Source organism: Plecotus auritus (assembly GCF_963455305.1).
Source record: "Plecotus auritus genome assembly, chromosome: 4".
NCBI lineage: Eukaryota > Metazoa > Chordata > Mammalia > Chiroptera > Vespertilionidae > Plecotus > Plecotus auritus.
Window position 1 is genome coordinate 134,936,869 of NC_137775.1, and position 21,946 is coordinate 134,958,814.

Sequence of the window (21,946 nt, forward strand, 5' to 3'; positions counted from 1 at the left end):
AATGAGCTCCCTGCCTAAGAAGACCAAGAGATTTTACCGAAGGTTAGATCCCTAAGCAAGGGGTGGGTAGTGTTCACACGAGACAAAGAAGGAGAGACAATGAAAGAAAAAGCAGCTCTACCTTGAAAAATACAAACATGCTCCATTCCAGGGCACAACTTCCTTATCTTGCAATGGTGACAAGGGTCCCAATCTGCTGTCTCTGACCACTCATGGCTCCAGAGAGAAGCCCACCGCCAATAGAGTCTGCCCAGTGCCCAGTGCTCTACCGAATCTCCCATCAGGACACAAGGCTGACACAGAAACAGACCCAACAGCGGAAGGGGAAAGCCAAATGAGCTGCCAAAATTAACCACCTGCTCCTTCATTCCAACACCAACCAACCAATGGTCTCCAGGCATTTACAGAAAACAGCACGAAAGCAAAGAACCAAATTGACACAGTACAATGGCTGCAAAGAAAATAAAGATAACCTAGCAAACAGAAGACAACTTTATTTAAAATATATATTTGTACTGATTTCAGAGAGGAAGGAGAGAGAGGGAGAAAGGGGGAGAGAGGGGAAGAGAGAGAGATACAAACATCAATGATGAGAGAGAATAATAAATTGGATCGAGCCCACAACCCAGGCACGTGCCCTGACTGGGAATCAAACCCAAAGACAACTTGTAAAAAACTCTAATGTTCTCAGAGACTTTCAAGGTGACATTTTATCTCATATGAGATAATCCTGCATCATTGCAGGAAAGGCTGAAATAAAAAAATTTTATAAGGAGCAAAGAACAATGAAAAAAGTGATGGCTAAAAGAAAATTCAACAGAGAGATTGAGTAACAGAATAAACACAATTGAAGAGTAAACTAATGACCTGGAGGACAAAGTTTAGAAAATCTGTAAAAATAGGGAATTATAAAAGAGATTAAAAATATAAGAAGTATGAAAAGTGAACCCAGGAGTACCAAAATCTACTTACTATGAATTCCAGAAAGAGAACACAAAGAAGATGGAGGAAAAAATGTCAAAGAAATATAAAAATATCAGCAGTTTCCATATAATACACACAAAGCCTGTTCTTTGATTAGTAGCTAGCCTCTCTGTTCTTTAAGGGAAGCACTGCCTTTCTGGTATGCCACAATAGGAAACAACAGTTTATTTAGGCATTACCCCCACTGGATATGTTATAAGTTGATACGGTTCCTTTTTAAAACATTCTTGAATCTCCTGCATATATTCATCTCTCCTCAGCTCACCATATCTGAGCTCCCTGGTTATGCTACTCCAATGCCAAGGAAAGAGATCAACCCAGATCCACGTGAATGGAAGTTCCTCCACTGGAGGGATTTAACAAGAGGTAAGTGCAGCTCCAACAAAACATGAAACGAGCCTCTTTAAAGGCTAAAGCACCTTGTTCTGCACCCGGTGCTGTTCTCACCTGCACCGTGAGGTTATACGTGCCCTGGTGGTGTTTCCTCACTTCGGAGAGCGCTATCATCAGGCCTTTCTCAATGCGCTGGGTGAAGTTGCAGAAGCCAGTATCCACACTCGGAGGCACAAACTGAAGGACTGGAAGAAAGCACAGGCCCATGAATGAGGCATTTCTTTAGTATCAAGGAGTAAGGAGAGGGAGAAATAGTATCTAAATCAACTAATTCATCCATAAACAGGATTAAGTTCTATGACGTGTGTGGTTTTTTTTTTATGTATGTCATGGAACTGCAGAAAGCCATCTCTGCTACAAATGAAAATATGCAATGTGAAGGTGACATTATCATTTTAAAATGAGAAAATACTTAACTGACAGAAACATTTCAAATATATATGAACTAGAGGCCCAGTGCACGAATTCATGCACAGATGGGATCCGGCTGGCCCGGCCCCAATCAGAGAGGATTGGGGCTGGGCCTGTTGGGAGGAAATGGTGGGAGGTTGGCCGGCCAGCCCGTCCCGATCAGGGCCCGATCAGGGCCAGGACGGCTGGGGGAAGGGGCCACAGGTGATTGGCCCCACCCCCAAATGGAGTAAGAAGTGCCAATCAGGGGGCCAGCGGCCTGGAGGAAGGGCCATGGATGGTTGGCCAACCGGTTGTGCCCCTGATCTGGTGGGGGGACCGATCTAGGGTGGGGCCAGGCGGGAGGAGGCACTGCAGGAGGTTGGTGGGCCGGCCACGCCCCCTATTGGGGTGGGGGGGTGATCAGGGGCAGGGCTAGCCAGGGGGAGGGGCTGCGGGCCGATCAGGGTGGTGGGGGCCCATCAGGGGCAGGGCCAGTGGGGGGGAGGGGCTGCCAGAGGTTGGACAGCCAGCCCCGCCCCCTCTTGGGGTGGGGAGTGCGAACAGGGGTGGGCCAGTCGGGGGGGAAGGGCTGCGGGCCTATCGTGGTGGGGCGGGCTGATCAGGGACGGGGCTGGCCCAGGGAAAGGGAGAGGGCATTTGGCAATAGGCCCACTCTTGATCTGGATGGGAGAGTCCTATCAGGGGCAGGGGCTGTGAAGTTGGCCAGCTGGCCCCACCCCCTGATCGGGCCGGTTTGCTAGCCACAGTGGGCGTCATAATGACCAGTTGTTATGGTCATTATGGCCGTTACAGTCGCTGGCTTTTTATATATATAGACTAGTGGCCCGGTGCACGAAATTCGTGCACGGGGGGCTTCCCTCAGCCCAGCCTGCACCCTCTCCAATTGGGGACCCCTTGGGGGATGTCCAACTGCCGGTTTAGGGTGATCCCACAGGGATCGGGCCTAAACCAGCAGTCAGACATCCCTCTCACAATCTGGGAAAGCTGGCTCCTAACTGCTCACCTGTCTGTCTGCCTGATCGCCCCTAACTGCCTCTACCTGCCTGCCTGATCGCCCCTAACTGCCCTCCCCTGCCAGCCTGATCTCGCCCCCAATGGCCCTCCCCTGCCAGCCTGATCTCATCCCCAATGGCCCTCCCCTGCTAGCCTGATCTCACCCTCAATGGCCCTCCCCTGCCGACCTGATCTCACCCCCAACTGCTCTCCCCTGCCAGCCTGATCACCCCTAACTGCCTCTGCCTGCCTGATCACCCCTAAATGCCTCTGCCTGCCTGCCTGATCACCCCTAACTGCCCTCCCCTGTTGGCCCTATATCGCCCCCAACGGCCCTCCCCTGCCTCTCCTGCCAGCCTAATCTCACCCCCAACTGCTCTCCCCTGCCGACCTGATCACCCCTAACTGCCTCTGCTTGCCTGATCGCCCTCAACTGCCCTCCCCTGCAGGCCTGATCTCGCCCCAAACTGCCCTCCCCTGCAGGCCTGATCTCTCCCCCAACTGCCTTAAAACCCCTCCTCAGCCCCCACCTTAGGTTCTGCCTTCACAGTTCACCCAAATTAGGTTCTGATTGGTCGGTTTCTATGCCAGTCAGTGTCAAAAACTCCACCTCCTAGGCAGCCATTAGCTCCTTGCAGTTCACCCAGATTTGGTTCTGATTGGTTGGTTTCTATGCCAGCCAACGTCTCTGGGCCTATCTCCGGTCCTGATCAGAGAGGTGGGGCTGATCAGCAGCCCCCACGGAGGCCCAGAGAGAAAGAGAGGCGTGCTGCTGGCCAGGCCCGGAGAGAAAGAGAGAGACAAGGGCTGACCAACAGCTACCGCTGAGGCTACGGATCAGACCCTGCTTCTCTCTCCAGGCCTCTCACTGAGGGGGCCTGATCCGCAGCCCCCTCAGCAGTCAGTGCTGGGTCGCCGCACCCGCAGTAGCAGCATTCAGTGGCTGGCCTGATCTCGCCCCCAACTGCTCTCCCCTGCCGGCCACGGCAACCCAGCACTGACTGCAGGACTGACTTCCGGTGTTCGGTTGAGCCTTCGGTTGTTACAGTCACTTCCGTTTTATATATATAGATTAGAGATGAATTCTTAAGTATTTATGGGAAAATGACATGATATCTGGAGATGCTTTAAAACACTCTACCTTCCTCAAAAAAATGTATGGGAGATAGATGAAACAAAATTGGGAAAATGTTGATAATTTCTTAAGCTTAGTGATGATCATATGTGGGCTTAATATGTTATTCTATTTTTGTATGTTTGAAAAACATCCATAATAAAAAGTTAGACATCATAATAAAGAATTACTGTGAACTTTGGGGAGTGTGATAATTATATATATACACACACGTATACATATATAATTATATATATATACACACACACACGATGGATATATGGATACATGTATATGTGTGTACATATATTTATGTATATATGTTTAATAATCCTTCTCTTTTCGAGACATAGGCTGAAATATTTACGAATGTGATAATATGATGTCATAACAAAATAATGTGAGATATTCTCAAGACTGATCCACGTTATTGCAAATGGCAGTATTTCAGAAATAAGACAGAAAAAGTCAAGAACCATGATTTCACTCATCCTATCTAATAAAAGAGTAATATGCAGATTGACCATCACTCCAACACACAAGATGGCTGCCCCCATGTGGTCAAAGATCCTGCCCCCATGTGGACACAAGATGGCCACCACAAGATGGCCAGCAGGGGAGGGCAGTTGGGAGGGACCAGGCCTGCAAGGGAGGGCAGTTGTGGGCGATCAGGCCAGCAAGGGAGGGCAGTTGGGAAGGACCAGGCCTGCAAGGGAGGGCAGTTGGGGTAGATCAAGCCTGCAGGGGAGGGCAGTTTAGGGGTGATCGGGCCGGCAGAGGAGGGAAGTTGGGGGCGACCAGGCCTGCAGGGAAGGGTAGTTGGGGGGGACCCAGGCCTGCAGGGGAAGGCAGTTGGGGGGGACCAGGCCTGCAGGGGAGGGCAGTTAGGGGTGACCAGGCCTGCAGGGGAGGGCAGTCAGGGGCAAACAGGCTGTCAGGGGAGCAGTTAGGCATCAATCAGGCTGTCAGAGGAGTGGATAAAGGGTGATCAGGCTGGCAGGCAGAAGCAGTTAGGGGCAATCAGGAAGGCAGACAGGTGAGCAGTTGGGAGCCAGCAATCCTGGATTGTGAGAGGAATGTCCCACTGCCCATTTAGGCCCGATCCTGGCAGTCGGGCATCCCTCGAGGGGTCCCATATTGGAGAGGGTGCAGCTGGGCTGAGGGACACACTCCCCGTGCATGAATTTCGTGCACTGGGCCTCTAGTATGGATATAAAACTGAAAGCAACAGATCAGCAAACAAGAAGAACAGACAAACAAAAACTCACAGACACAGACAACAGCATGGCAGTTACCAGAGGGAAAGGAGGTTGGAGAGCAGTAAAGGATAAAGGGGGTCAAATATATGGAGATAGATGGAGATTTGATTTTGGGTGGTAGGCACACAATGCAATATATAGATAATGTATCACAGAATTGTACATATGAAACTTATAATTTTATTAATGAATGTCACCCCGATACATTTAATGAAAAAACAAACAAAATAATGTGAGAGGAAGGGATGTAGATGGGAGTGTGGATGTAACAAGGAGTTGAAAATTGTTGAAACCATATGAGAGGTGCAGTTCATTAAACTATTCTGTGTACTGTTGTATATGCTAGAAATTTTTCATAATAATAGTTTTGAAAATTTAAATAAATTTTTAAAAATCTTCCCCAAATTAAAAAAAAGAAATTCTATTTACAAGTCAAAACAATTATGGACAGTGTTCTCACCCGTTTGAACTTGGAACCTGGACTCTGGCACAAGGAAGGAAGGTTTCACAGCCAGGATTAAAGGAGTTTGGTCACGTACAAGTTTACTATTTATAAGCACATTTATGACTGATATTGCCGTGTAAACGAAAGGACCAGATGTTACCAGAAAAGTGAAGTCAGCGAACAGTTCATAAACCTATGAAAATAAAAAAGACAAAAGATAATAATTATCAAATTATCTAACCAAATTACCATCAACCAAATGTACAGGAAATTGTATTGAATAGAAAAATAATAAAGTAATATAAAAAAATAAATAGCTAGTTTTAAACAAAGGGCTAGTGCTTCACAGACATTCAAAATTTTATTTTAGTAATTACTTTTGCACATCTGCTATCCTTCTCGAATAGCACAAAATTACAAGAGCAAGGACAACGAGAAAGAATAGCCAGCAGCATGAACTGAATAAGGAGTTATGGAGAATTCAAAGTGTTTGCTATATTTAAACCACATATAAAGAAATAGTTATTCTATTGAGCAGTGTTGTCCAAAAGAAATATGTGAGCCCCATTTGCAATTGTAAAGCTTCTAGGAGACATACTAAAAAAAAAACATAGAAAGAGGTGAAATTAATTTTAAAGACATTTTACTTAACCCAAGATATCTGACATACCATTTCAATGTAAATTATTAGTGAGATATTTTACGTTCCTTTTTTCACTAAGTCTTTACTAGTAAAATCCCATGATATTTGGCACTGACAGTCCACCTCAATTCAGATGAGCCCCATTTCATTTGCTCAGTAGCCACATGTGGCTCATGGCTCCCATTGGGAAGGTGAGGGGTCTCAGTGTAGCGTCAGAGCTCAAGAAGGGGAGAGGCGGCATTAGCACAGTATCTACCATAAAACATCTGGAAATTTACCTCTGTCTCACTGAATGTATAGAAACATGGATATGCACTCTCCCTAAAATCTAATTTAAACTCTACTCCCAGTCCTTTCATGTAAATCAAGAGAAGCACAATCGTTAGGGTCATCACCCCAAACTCTTGTCTTAGAGCCCTTTTGTTCCAACTCTGACAATACAACCCTCTAAGTGGGCCAGGATTAGTCCATTAGAGGGATGTGTTGGCAGAGTTGGGGAATGAAGGGAAGAGAGGAAAGAGAAGGTTCCACGACCACTGTGATGTGCCTTCACCTGGGCTCCTGTGTCAGAGTCTCCGCTGCAGGGACCCACCTTGAGCTCCACGGCGCGGTTGAAGTGAATTCTCAGCACCTCCTTGATGGATGTAATGATGTACTCCTGCACAGCTCTTCTGGCCAGCACTACAGATCGAAGCCAACACCCAAACCAGGTTAGTGTCATCATACTACTGGACCCCAGGCAGAGCCTGTGCCGTGCCGAAGTGTGGTAGTGGCTCCAAAAGTTGTTTTGTAAATAAGGCTCCGGTGAGGAAAGAACATAGTAGACCTTGAAGGTACCACCAGGTCACCAGGTCAACCATGCACAGCATCAGCTCGACATGCTAAGACAACCCTCGACTCCTTGTCTCAGTGGGTGAGACCAGGAATAAGACTCTGTGGCCCAGCCGGGGGCAGAGAGCATGGAGGTCTCATGTTCAACAGAGTCGAGTTCCTTCAGCATCTCATAAATGTCCTAACAAAACGACGTCATTCAAGGTGCTGTTGTATTACTCTGAATAGTCCACATGACCCACCACCATATTCTCCATCTTCTCAAATTAACCAGAGTAAGATCTAAAACGGCAACATTGGGATATGAGTTCAATAATCTTTGGGGGAAAAAGGATCATCAACAGAGACCTTATGGTTTCTCCAAATTCCTCAGAGCCATTAGAGATGAGAAAGAGCTCCTGAGGAAGCCTGGGGTCAGGCCATCCCTGGGTGAGAAGGGCAGCCTCACCCCATACTGGATACGTGTGGTCAGTGCCTTCCTACGAATCCATCATGAATCCATGGAGATTACTCTTGCTTTTATTACAGAGCTCTCTAAAAAGAACCCTTTCAGAGGACAAAGAATCAGCTCAACCCTCTTTTTCTCTGATACATAATTACAAGAAAACAAACAAAAAACGCAGGTTCAAATCGAAATGAAGATCCTAAATGAGAGGACACTTCCTGTTGGTTACAATTATCACTGAGAGCAAAAGATGGCACTCATCTCCACGTAAAAATACCACGTAACAGTATGGATACTTCTGCACCTTTACTAAAACGGTTCAAGTGTACATTTACAATGGGTGAATTTTACACTATTAAAAATACATGCATCCCTACCCAGCCTGTGTGGTCCAGTGGTTGAGGGTCGACCTATAAACCAGGAGGTCACAGTTTGATTCCCAGTCAGGGCACATGCCCAGGTTGCGGGCTCAATCCCCTGTAGGGGGCATGCAGGAGGCAGCTGATCAATGATTCTCTCTCACCATTGATGTTTCTTTCTCTCTCTCCCTCTCCCCCTCCTCTCTTTGAAGTCAATAAAAACTTTTTAAAAAAATACATGGATCCCTAACAAAGGACATCAAACTCATTAAATGTATGTCATATGTGAAAGTTAATCCATGCTACATATATTTGATATTCTTAGTGATATTTCTAAAATGGTTTCTAATTATCTATAGAATAAGAAATTCTAAAAGATACACTATAAGTATCATAAACTTCATAGAATCCCAGAGATAAATAAGCTTTCAGTAGTTCTTTTAATTAGCTCCTTGTAACTGTCCACTTTGTAGCTACTGTGCAACAATTCTGTAGGAAGGAAGGAAAGTTCATGTCTATTAGAAACTCTTCTCTCTCTCCTCTGGAGGGCTGTAGTCCTGAAAATGAAAGTTCACCACTTTGTCCCAACCTCCTTTCCCGCGTTATTACCTCAGTCTAATTACCAGCCAAGCTGAATGTCCTTGGGCTGTCTAACCTCTCCTCCTGTGTTCACACTCTCAACCTGGAGGACACTTCCTTCCATCTTCAGGTGATAGCCTTTCACTCATCCTTTAACGTGACCTCCAATTCACATTCTTCCAACCCCGTCCCCGATTATCCCAAATAGTCACTCTTCTAGAACTCTGCTTCAGCCATTCTCACACAGCTGCCAAGAAAACATGGCTCAGCACCCGCCCTACTAGACTCTAAGCACCTTGAGGGATGGGACCAAGCCATTCATCTTTATATTCCAGAAAGCTTCTAAAAGTACTTCACACATACTCAGTGCTCCATCATTTCTTGTCACATGAATTAACAAACGGTTGCCTCATTTGGGGAGGGCGGAGTTGGGAGACCGAAGGCTTCAGCTACTCCCAACCCTCTCGGAGGGTGGCAGCATCCCCAGGGTGAGCAGAGGACACAGGGCTCACTCACTCAGCATAGAGAACCAAGACCCAGCATGTTCTCCTCCTTCCCCACCTCCACCTCTCCTTGTTCCTCCATTCCTTGTCGACTCCACTCCTCTATCTCTCTTGCCATCTTCTTCCCCTTGGTTCATTTCTACCCCTCGTCCCCATTAAAGTCAACACACACACACACACACACACACACACACAGGCTGCTCATCAACAACAGTACATTGTATATAAGTACATATGCATGGCTCAAGCCTTCATGCACGCCCTGTCATTTCTCATGAAGAACAAGTGAGAGAGCCTGATCACGCTCTCTCGGCCCAGTCACCAGACTGGCACAGACATGGCAGCCAACGTACACTGGCTTCACGTGACAGGCAGCTGCCTGTTGGCCAGTCACTCAGGTTTGTTTCAACCATGACTTCTAAGCATGAGTGATGAGTTCCAAAGACACATATCCTAGCAAAACTGCTACGGTTTAAATCTTCAATTATTCTTATTGCTACTACTAATTACAATAACGTATTTTGTGGGTGCTCCTTATGCCAGGCACCGGGTTGAGTATTTTTTATGCATTACAATGCAGTGGGTGCCAATATCATCCTTATTTAATCATTGGGAAAACTGCGGCTTAGAGAAGCTAAATAACTGAAGAACGCACAGGTGGTCAGCAAAGGAGTGAGACCTTATGGTCTCACTGCTACTAACCCAAGATCTCTTGGTCTAAAGCCTACATACACTCTTTGCCAGGATGCTACATATCCCATAAGCATTTCAAACAGCATCTTAGGAAGATCACCCCAACCAAAAGAGATGAGGAAGCCAGGGCCTTACCAGTTGTGATCAAATAGGCATCAGGAATTGTGATGTCGCACACGTACGGCGGCCTGGTGGTAACCACTGCCGGAGTAGTAACCACGGCCTCGGGCGTGGAGGTGGACACAGGATGAAGGGACGGCGAGGGAAGGGCTGTGCTGCCCGTGTGGGGATTCTGACTCTCAGGAACGCTGTTCAGGATGATGTCGACAGCATCGTTGGGGGCAGTGCTGGCAGGAGACATGCTCAGTTCAGTGGTTGTGTTCATCGGTAAATCTGTGGGTGTGAACGATGGGCCCACAAATACAGGCTCTGTAGGTACAGGCGAGGGGACCACTTCAGAAACAGCTGAGGATGCTAAGGATGGGGACACGGCGATGACCAATATTGTGGTGGTAGGAATGACCTTGGAGAGAGAGGGTAAGACTGACGTGTAACCATCCATAGCACTGATATCCCCATCAGAAGGTGCTGGAGTTGAAAAGAGAGATGATTCCGTTAAAGGGGGCGTTGTCTGAAAAGCAGTCAGAAGTGATGCTGAGTGTGCTCCAGCAGCCGAAACGTCAAGGATGGGCTCAGAGCTGGAGGGCACCCGAGTGGGGACCGCAGATTCGTGGGGCCCGAGTGAAAACTCGACATAGGAGGTAGTTTCCGTGAAAACTGAGGTAAAATGAGCTTCAGAATCTGCCGGTGAAACGGTGGCTGCTTCAGAGAGCATGAGAGACGTGGAGTAGAAGCTTGAGAGAAGTGACATTTCAGAGTAACTAGGTAGAAAAGTGGATGCACTTAAAAGAAGTTCTGAACTCGGCCAGAGCTGAGAAAAGTCAAGGTTTGTGGAATTAGGATCAGAGAGCGGAGGTGACTGCAGATTGAGAGAATCGGACAACGTAAGTGTCTCAACCAAGGCGGGAAAGGCCTGAGAAAGGATGGTCGACAAGTCACTTAACATCGGAGATGGAGACGTAAGTACTTCTGAAGACAAAGGGGCCGAGATGCTGAATTCCAGCGGTGGAGTTGAGAAAAAGCTGGATGCAAACCCCAAAATACTTCTGGTTTTGTGCTGGGAAACACTGGAGGGTTCTCGGGAAGGGAGAAGCGGAGCCTCTATGGAAGGCTCCAAACCATAAGACATAAAAGGAGTTGGGTCTCTGGAAGCAAGTGATGGCGTGTTTTCGTCGGCCGTGACGGAGAAAGACGAGTCGAGGAGAACACCAGGGACAGCCGAGGGAAACACAGCTGTCACACTGGGCGGCATTACTTGAGTTTCAATGGCAGAGACGGAGCCAGAGGAAGCAGGATCGAGTGACACTGACGGGGAGGGGCTGTGGGAAGGATACACTTGTGTGATCCTGATGCTCCTCGTGTCCACCTCGGCCGAAAGACCCATGCTTGTTTCTGGGATATCCACAAACCGAGAAGAAAGTGGAACTATTGGTCTTGAGGGGAAAAGTAGGTTATATTCTTGAGGATCTTCCTCAAATTCAGAGAAGTCCTCTGCTATGCTGCTCGGTGCAGAGATGCTGCTCAGTGGAGAGATGCTGCTCGGTGCAGAGATGCTGCTCGGTGCAGAGATGCTGCTCGCTTCCCATACGGTCATGGTCTCAGCACTGTCCCCTGACCCCCCGTCTTTCTCCACGAGGCTTGTGGACAGAACGTGCCGTGGTGATGCCATAGAGCAGGACCCGCACCACGTGTACGGTCTGAATGGAGATGCTGGGCTCCAGACAGGAGTGTCGTCCGCATGATTTGGGACCACTGAACTGCCAGGCAATTCGGATGCTTCCCTGGAATTGCCAGGAATAACGGGGTCGTATGAAACATCAACTGACTGAGTAGAAAAGGACACAAACGCAAGAGGACTTGAAAACAAAACTGAATTTATGCTGCAGCTGCTGCTAAAAGCAAGGGCCGTCTGGGATATAGCTGCAGTTGGAGATGTTCTTGGAGAGATGGTTTCTTTTAGACTCTGACTCAAAGCAGTGGTCCCATCGGGGTATCTGTCTGTACCCGGGGCCAGAACATCCTCTGGAGGCGCTGAGGCCTCCCCCGAGGAGGGGAATGGCTGAGTGAGGCCGTCGCCTGACAGCTGAGGCACTGAAGATGTGGAGCTAAAAAGGAGGGTTTCTACGCCCTCTGTTCCTGAAGCCACGACCTCCAGCAAAGTCCTGCTTGATGAGCGTCCATAAGGGTCAGTAGGATAAAGCACCAAATTCCTACTAGGGGTTGGAATCATGGCCTCAGAAGGGAGAAAGGTTGACGGAAAAACACTGCAATGACTGGGGGACTCAGCACATGCTGTCGGTTGTTGCAGTGTGTCTTGCCAGGCGGATGTCACTTCATCTTGTGAAGGAACAGTGGGCAACGGTGGCGTCAGCACGGAGTCTGCTGTTTCCTTGGGCAGCCCTGGGGGGCTGACTGTGATGTACTGTATCGGAGAGACCACGCGGGAGGTGGCCCACTGAGTTTCTGGCAAAAAGTTATCCATTTCATCGTCATCTATGACCACCTCGTTGCTCGTCACTGACACGGAATCTGCCACAAAGATGCTGTGATCTGCTGTGCTTTGGGTCAGTTTTCCTTGGTTAAAAAAGGCTGTATCAAAAGTAGCAGTGGATGGAGAGGACATGAGGTGGAGAGGACTGCTCGGCTGGGACCCCGGGGCAGTCTCCGTTAAGGCCACGTGTGCAGTGCTGTGCGCGGCGCTCCCCTTCAGCGGGTGCTCCGCGGAGGGTAGAGACAGGTTGTGCTGCTCCACAGAGAGCTCGTCTACAAGGCAAATAAACGCTGGGTCAGCTGCCAGGCCAGTCACACTGCTCACCTTTTGATATAAACATCTACCCTCTGAGCCGATACCCACTCACTGTGAATACCCATGATTCACAGACGTTAGCTAACTAGAAGCCAGAAACCGCCAGCATCACTGTCAGGGTAACATCTGCAAATACTCACACATTTGAGCTCCAGCTTTACTTAAGCTTGTGTGTGTGCGCACACAATGGCATTTTTTCTCTTGCTTTCTAATGTCACCACAGAATGCTGGGAATGGAGGAGGCCTTGGGAAATTGTCTAGTCCGTTCTCTCGAAAGAGAGTTCAGAGGAGATAACTAAATCAAGTACATGCTCACCCGGACAGAGTGGTGCTGGAATCTGACTGTAAGCCCTCCTTAACGCCAAGCCCATGCTCTTTCTCTTCCAGAGGGCTGGCTCTTGAGAGAAATGAACATGGCAACTCTGACAGCATCCCTCACTCCCTAGGTAAGAGAGTTCAACAGTTTCCTGGTTAGAGGGCCTTCCACATTTAGGCCTCGGGCAACATCCAGGCTCAGCTCTTCTGGCTCCCTGCTCCAGGTTCACGCCTTCCTGACTATGCTCTGGCCAAATAAGCTGCCTGCAATTGCCTGAACCAAATTCTCTCTGGCTCAGTACTTGGTACATTCTTGTCCCTCTGCCTGGAATGCCCTTCTCTGGCTCTACCCCCAGATGATGCCTCCTAGTCCTGCAGCTGCAGCATAGATACCGCCCTCCTCAAGTTGGGTTAGTACCTTTCCCTACCTTCCACTGTCATATCCCTTATTGTGCTCCGTGGAAATGACCTGTCTGCTCCTTATATGGTGAGCTTCATGAGGACAGGGACAGTTGATCTGTTTCCTTTACATAATGCAAGAGCCAATAAGCATCTGTTACATGAATGAATGAGTGGTCTCTCAGGACCAAGTTCTGATATGTACCAAAAGCATCTTATCCTCTCAAACTTTTGTTCTCCCTGCCCTCGTGACAGCTCCCATTATCATGCAAGCAGTTTATGTGTCTCCACCTCTGATTCAGAGAGGTGGGACATGTGGTGGCTGAGGCCCCTGATCAAGGCCCAGGGTATAGGGTAGTCCGCTGCAGCACAGGCTGGGGACTAAGCAGCTATTAGGACTCATGGCAACATCCTCCCTTCACTCATCCAGACAATCTGTCTGAACACAATTATGTGAATTAGTATAGGGATAATCGCTCTTTATTTTTCAAGAGTAAATTATTTCTATTCTATTCCTGGCAATACGGCAGGCTGGAGATCTCAAAGCCTTCCCACTTCATAACACTTAATTATGGTTAATAAATCTCCAAAAACATCCTCTTGTGTGACTGAATGAGCCTGTAAGACAAGAGGGGACATGGGCTGAGTGTAGGAGCAAAGCAGGAGCTGGACTATGGAAGTCATCAAACACTGAAGTCACCAGGTAGCCTAGAGGGACACTAGACCAGACAGCCTAACACTTAGGCCAGCGACCACCACTTTTTCCATCTCATGGCACACACACTAATTACTAAAATTCTACGGCACACCAAAAAATACCTATTTTTTGCAGATCTGACCAAACAATAGGTATAATTTTGACTCATTCATATAGGATGGCTATTGTTGTGCTGGTTGTTGTCGTTTTTATATTTGACAATCTAAGGGAAAAGAGGTCAGGGCCCCTGACTATATAGTCAGGTATTGCAAGTTTTAAAAATTCTTGCAGCACACCAGTTGGAAATCGCTGGCTTAGGCCATGGGGTAAATGAGGGACATGTGTTGGGTCTGGACAAGTAAAGAACCAATGGAAGACCATCTCTAAAAAGCAGAGACCCAGGAAGTGCCATAGTCTCAAGGAAAGCATGAATTAGGAAGAAAACAATCCATCCCTGAGAGGACAGCAAGAAAAAGTATGTGTCGCAACTAACTTTGTGCAGATATTTTACAAAAAGTCTCCCCAAGTTTGGAAGTTATACTATTTGTATGGTCCGAAAAAGTATGTGCTGAGAATCATAATTTAAAATGGACCAGGTCTCCAACACCTATCCAAGCTAACATAAATCATCTCTAGAAAAACACACTCTCAAACCAGGCATCAAAACATTCTGCAGCTAAAACTCCAAGAAATGATTGCAAAATTTAAAATTATAAAACACAAGGAATTAAGGTACTACGGAAAAAGTCAAGAAACCACCCAAAAGAGAAAACAACAACACACAAATATAGTATCAAATCTGTAAAGACTTCAGATATTGGAATTACAGAATATTTTTTAAAGTATCTTACTACATTTAAAAAGAATAAAGACAGGACAAAAAACATGAGTAAGTAGCAAGAGACTATGAAAAGTGGCCAAAAATACTTGGGGGAGGGGGGAATAAAGAACATTTAGAAATAAATATATATGTAATAATTTCTATTTTAAAACTCAATATACAATATATAATAAAAAATAAACATCAATTTAGACATAGCTGAACAGAGATTTAGTGAACTGGAGAACAGATCTGAAAATTACTGAGAATGGAGTACAGAGAAATAAAACAAAGAGATACATATATATAAAAGATGAGATTTAAAAAATAAAAGAGAGATCTGAAGCCTGAGAATCCACAACGGCGGCACCCCAGGAACAGCTGCGAGCCCCAGAACAACGCTCCCCAACTGGCGCAAGCACACGGGTTCAGAGAAGCTCTACACTCCACCACGGAAAGGTCAGATTTCGCCTGGGATAAGGAGAGAGAAAACTACATAACCAGACACCCAGAGAAGAGAGACCATGGGGAGACAAAGAAGCAGCCCGCATATGAAAGAAAAGCAGGCATCACCAGAAAAGGAAGTAAACGAAATGGAGGCAAGCAACCTTCCAGAAAAAGAATTCAGAGAAATGGTCATAAGGTGGCTGAAAAGAATGGAAGACAAATTCGACAATATGAGCAAGAACCAAGAGGAAATGAAGAAGAACCAAGAAGAAATGAAAAATGACATCGCTGCTGTAAAGAACTCAATAGAAAGCATCAAGAGTAGACTAGAAGAAGCAGAGGACCGCATCAGTGAGCTAGAAGACAAGATGGAAAAAAATACCCAAGAAAAGCAACTTCTAGAAAAAAAAATTAAAAGGCAGGAGGAGAGTCTAAGGGAACTTTGGGACAACACGAAACAAAACAACATCCGCATAATAGGGGTTCCAGAAGGAAAGGAAGCTGAGCAAGGAATAGAAAACCTCTTTGAAGAAATAATGACAGAAAATTTCCCAGATATAGGGAAGAAAAAACCCACACAAATCCAAGAAGCTCACAGAGTCCCAAGCAAAATGAACCCCAAAAGACCGACGCCAAGGCACATTATAATTAAATTGGCAAACACCAACGACAAAGTAAGAATCTTAAAAGCAGCAAGAGAGAGACAGAAAGCTACATACAAAGGAACCCCCATCAGACTAGCAACTGATTTCTCAACAGAAACTCATCAGGCCAGAAGGGAATGGAATGAAATATACAAAGTCATGCAAAGGAAGGGGCTGAATCCAAGAATACTGTACCCAGCAAGGCTGTCAATCAAAATTGAAGGTGAAATCAGGAGCTTCACAGACAAAAAAGGACTAAGGGAATTTATTACCACCAAACCAGCAATGCAAGAAATGCTAAAGGGTCTACTGTAAAAAAAAAAAAAAAAAGAAAGAAAGAAAGAAAGAAACAGGAAGCGAAGAAGTAACACAGGGGTAAAGAATAGGAATGGCGACAAATAAGCACCTATCAATAATAACTTTAAATGTAAATGGATTAAATGCCCCAATCAAAAGACATAGGGTAACAGACTGGATAAGAAAACACGACCCACATATCTGCTGTCTACAAGAAACCCACCTCAGAAAAAAAGACGCACATAGACTGAGGGTGAAGGGATGGAAAAAGGTTTTCCAGGCAAATGGAACTGAAAAAAAAGCTGGGGTAGCAATACTTATTTCTGACAAATTAGATCTCAAACTGAAGGACATAACAAGAGATAAGGAAGGCCATTTCATAATACTAAAGGGAGCAATCCAAAAAGAAGAAATAACTCTGGTAAACATATATGCACCCAATACAGGAGCACCCAAATACATAAAAAAACTCCTGGAAGATATCAAGGGAGACATTGACAGCAATACAATCATAGTAGGAGACTTTAATACCCCACTATCACCATTGGACAAATCCTCTAAACAAAACATCAGCAAAGAAACATCAATCCTAAATGACTCACTAGACCAGATGGAATTAATTGACATCTTCAGAACATTTCACCCCAAAGCCACAGAATATACATTCTTCTCAAGCGCACATGGGTCATTTTCAAAGATAGACCATATGTTGGGACATAGGCAAAGTCTCTTCAAATTCAAGAAGATAGAAATCATATCAAGCATCTTCTCAGACCACAGTGGCATAAAACTGGAAATCAACTACAATAAAAACAACCCAAAGAAATCAAACACATGGAGACTAAACAGCATGCTATTAAACCATGACTGGGTTACCAGAGAGATCAAAGAAGAAATAAAAAACATCATGACAACAAATGACAATGAAAACACTACAATCCAAAATCTATGGGACACAGCGAAAGCAGTCTTGAGAGGGAAGTTCATAGCTCTACAAGCCTACTGCAAAAAACAAGAAACAGGGGTAATAAATTACCTAACCCAACAACTCAAAGAGTTAGAAAAAGAGCAACAAGAAAAGCCCAGTGTAAGCAGAAGGAAGGAAATAATAAAGATCAGAGCACAGATAAACGACATAGAGGCCAAAGAAACAATACAAAAGATCAACAAAACCAAGAGCTGGTTCTTTGAAAGGATAAACAAGATTGATGAACCTCTAGCCAGGCTCACCAAGAAGCAAAGGGAGAGGACCCAAATAAACAAGATCAGAAATGAAAGAGGTGAAATAACAACAGATCCCGCCGAAATACAAAGGATTGTTAAAAAATACTACGAACAACTCTATTCCAACAAACTGGACAACCTGGAGGAAATGGACATATTCCTAGAAAAATATAACCTTCCAAAACTCAATCAGGAAGAATCTAAACAGCTCAACATGCCAGTAACTATGGAAGAAATTGAAGCAGTCATCAAAGAGCTTCCGGCAAACAAAAGCCCGGGGCCAGACGGCTTCACTGGAGAGTTCTACCAAACATTCAAGGAAGAACTAAAACCTATCCTCCTCAGACTATTCCAAAAAATTCAAGAGGAAGGAACACTTCCAAGCTCCTTCTATGAAGCCAGCATCACCCTAATACCAAAACCAGATAAAGACAACACAATGAAAGAGAATTACAGGCCAATATCCCTCATGAATGTAGATGCCAAAATCCTCAACAAAATTCTAGCAAATAGGATCCAGCAGTACATCAGAAAGATCATACACCATGACCAAGTAGGGTTTATCCCAGGAATGCAAGGATGGTTCAATATCCGCAAATCAATAAATGTGATACATCACATAAACAAATTGAGAGATAAAAATCACATAGTCATATCAATTGATGCAGAAAAAGCATTTGACAAAATCCAACACCCTTTCTTGATAAAAACTCTCAACAAGGTGGGAATAGAAGGATCATACCTCAACATCATAAAAGCTATATATGATAAACCCACAGCTAACATCATACTCAGTGGGCAAAAACTAAAACCATTTCCCCTAAGAACAGGAACAAGACAGGGATGCCCACTCTCACCACTCCTGTTTGACATAGTACTGGAAGTATTAGCCACTGCAATTAGACAAGAAGAAGAAATAAAAGGCATCCAAATTGGAAAGAAGAAGTAAAGCTGTCCTTATTTGCAGATGACATGATATTGTACATAAAAAACCTGAAAGACTCCATCAAAAAACTAACAGACTTAATAAATGAATTCGGCAATGTAGCAGGATACAAAATTAACACCAAGAAATCTATGGCATTTCTATACACCAACAATGAACTTACAGAAAGAGAGACTAAAAAAGCAATCCCATTTTCCATCGCACCAAAAAAATTAAGATACTTAGGAATAAACCTAACCAAGGAGGTAAAAGACCTATATGCGGAAAACTACAGGACACTGAAAAAAGAGATAGAGGAAGATGTAAACAGATGGAAGAACATACCATGTTCATGGATTGGTAGAATCAACATCATTAAAATGTCCATACTACCCAAAGCAATCTATAGATTCAATGCACTCCCCATTAAAATACCAACGGCGTATTTCACAGACCTAGAAAGAACTCTCCAAAAATTCATCTGGAATAAAAAAAGACCCCGAATAGCCACAGCAATCCTGAGAAAGAAGAATAAAGTAGGAGGGATCTCAATACCAGATTTCAAGCTGTATTACAAAGCCACTGTCATCAAAACAGCCTGGTACTGGCACAAGAACAGACATATAGATCAATGGAACAGAATAGAGAATCCAGATATCGACCCAAACCAATATGCGCATTTAATATTTGACAAAGGAGGCATGAACATACAATGGAGTCAAGACAGTCTCTTTAATAAATGGTGTTGGGAAAATTGGACAGATACATGCAAAAAAATGAAACTAGATCACCAACTTACACCATACACAAAAATAAACTCAAAATGGGTACAGGACTTAAATATAAGACGGGAAACCATAAAAATACTAGAGGAATCCACAGGCAGCAAAATCTCAGACATATGCCAAAAGAACTTTTTCAGTGATACTGCCCCTAGGGCAATGGAAGCCAAACAGAAAATAAACAAATGGGACTACATCAAAATAAAAAGCTTTTGCACAGCAAAAGAAACCATCAACAAAACAACAAGAAACCCCACTGTATGGGAGAACATATTTGCAAATGGTATCACTGATAAAGGTTTAATTTCCAACATCTACAGGCAGCTTATACAACTTAATAAAAGGAAGATAAATGATCCAATAAAAAAATGGGCAACGGACCTAAATAGAAGCTTTTCGAAAGAAGACAGAAGGAAGGCCAAGAGACACATGAAAACATGCTCAAAGTCACTAATTATCCGAGAGATGCAAATCAAAACAACAATGCGATACCATCTCACACCTGTCAGAATGGCTATCATCAACAAATCAACAAACGACAAGTGTTGGCGAGGATGCGGAGAAAAAGGAACCCTCGTGCACTGCTGGTGGGAATGCAGACTGGTGCAGCCACTGTAGAGAACAGTATGGAGTTTCCTCAAAAAACTGAAAATGGAACTCCCATTTGACCCAGTAATCCCACTCCTAGGAATATATCCTAAGAAACCAGAAACACCAATCAGAAAGGATATATGCACCCCTATGTTCATAGCAGCACAATTTACAATAGCTAAGATTTGGAAACAGCCTAGGTGCCCATCAGCAGATGACTGGATCAGAAAACTATGGTACATCTACACAATGGAATACTATGCTGCCGTAAAAAAGAAGGAATTACTACCATTTGTAGGCACTTGGATGGAATTAGAGAACATTATGCTAAGTGAAATAAGCCAGTCAATGAAAGAAAAATACCACATGATCCCACTCATTTGGGGATAATGAAAAACATTATAAACTGATGAACAAAAAGATAGTTACAGAGGCAGTAAAGCATCAAACAGACTGTCAAATTACAGTGGTAAGGTTAGGGAGAGGTGGGGGAAATAAGAGATCAACTGAAGGACTTATATGCATGTATATAAGAGTAACCAACGGATGCAAAACATTGGGGGGTGAGGGCATGTATGGGAGTGGGGTGGGGGTGGGGGGCAATGGTAAGATATGTACACATATAATACCTTAATAAAAATTTGAAAAAAAAAATAATAAAATAAAATAAAATAAATAAAATAAAAATAAAAATAAAAAAATAAAAGAGAGACATGGAAGATAGAATGAGATAGTCCAACATACATTTGATCAAAGTTTTAAAAACATGTGAATTGGGTAGAGACAATATTCAGAGATAACACTAAGTAAGAATTGTCCAAAATTAATAAGAGACATGAATCCCATTCAGGAAGACCAAGAAATCCCAAGCAAGGTGAATGTTTTAAAAACCCATACCTACTCACATGATGATACCACAGGACACCAAAGAGAAAGAGAAACTGTTAAGTGCAGTCAGAGAACAGGAATGGCAATTGCACCATCAGATACCTACTTCACAGAACGAGGAGCCAAGTGACAGTGAAATAAAGTCTTCAAAGTGCTAAGAAAAACCAATCTGACATCTTAGGTTTGAATAACCAGCAATACTCTCTATTTGTTAAAATAAGGACATTTTCAGAGAAGCAAAAAGTGGTTATACCAACAGAAGACCTTCAGTAGAGAAGTCTGTCTAAACAAGGATAATCCTCAACATCATTGATAGATTCTGCGACTTTAAGCAAAACAATGTTATCAATTTTACCATAGGCTAATGGATATAAACATGAGTTAAATTCCTACAGCATCTCACTAACATTATAACAAAACAACATTGAACAAAACAATGTTATTTGAGGACCTTCTATACTTCAAGAGGAAAGGTAATTCCAGAAGGAAGACCTGAGAAGAAGGAATAGAGAATAAATAAATGGTAAAGGCAGTATGGTTAAATCTAAACAAATTCTGATGGTATAAATGAGCAAATAATACCATATGATTTGTGAGGTTACAAAAAAAACATAATATTGAATTAAAATAGCTTATTACAATCATACCGAAGCTGGAAAGAGGCAGAGGTATTTTGACTCACTAGCAAAGATGGAAATCAAGAGTGAAGACAAAATTCTGTGAATAGCTTTTGTGTATATACACTAAAATTTATAAATGATATTTAGTCATACATTTACTAGAGGCCCAATGCACGAAGATTCGTGCAAGAATGGGCCTCCCTTCGCCTGGCTGCCGGCACCACCTACGCTCAGGCCGGAGCCACCTTTCTGCCTTCCCACCTTCCCACGCTGCCCAGAGGCCCGGAGCGGCTGGGGTAGTGCAGAACGCCTGCATCGTTGCCATGGCGACGATGCAAGCATCCCAGCCGCTCAGCCCCTGTGTATACAAATTAACCCACCATCTTTGTTGGGTTAATATGCATACTCACTCCTGATTGGCTGTTGGGTGTCACAAAGGTATGGTCAATTTGCATCTTTCTCTTTTATTAGTGTAGATATAAATAAAATGTTTCTAGTTGGTTCCATTAGTATCTGAAAGTCACAAAGTTACACCAGAAAAAAAGCTGCTTACTTTGAAGGGTCATATTCCTTTCTATGTAATATCTTTTAAAAATGGACAAGAAAAGAAGAAAACCATTTCTTAGAGATTTAAAGTGGTCTCATAGCAATATTACTTGGCATCTGTTGTCTTCTATACAAGCTGGCTCTGGGGTTTCTTGTCAATGTGCTTTTAC

General features: G+C 44.3%; 1 protein-coding gene across 2 annotated transcripts in view; it reads right to left on the reverse strand.

The window, feature by feature from the left end:
• KIAA1549 overlaps positions 1-21,946 on the reverse strand; it is a 152,088-nt gene that overhangs the window by 74,690 nt on the left and 55,452 nt on the right. For both annotated transcript variants that reach the window (XM_080664907.1, XM_080664906.1), the window contains exons 2-5: positions 9,791-12,538; positions 6,838-6,926; positions 5,618-5,795; positions 1,432-1,562 (exon numbers count right to left, since the gene is read on the reverse strand). In XM_080664907.1, coding sequence (XP_080521033.1) covers positions 1,432-1,562; positions 5,618-5,795; positions 6,838-6,926; positions 9,791-12,538 — 3,146 coding nt within the window. The remainder of the gene's footprint in view (positions 1-1,431; positions 1,563-5,617; positions 5,796-6,837; positions 6,927-9,790; positions 12,539-21,946) is intronic.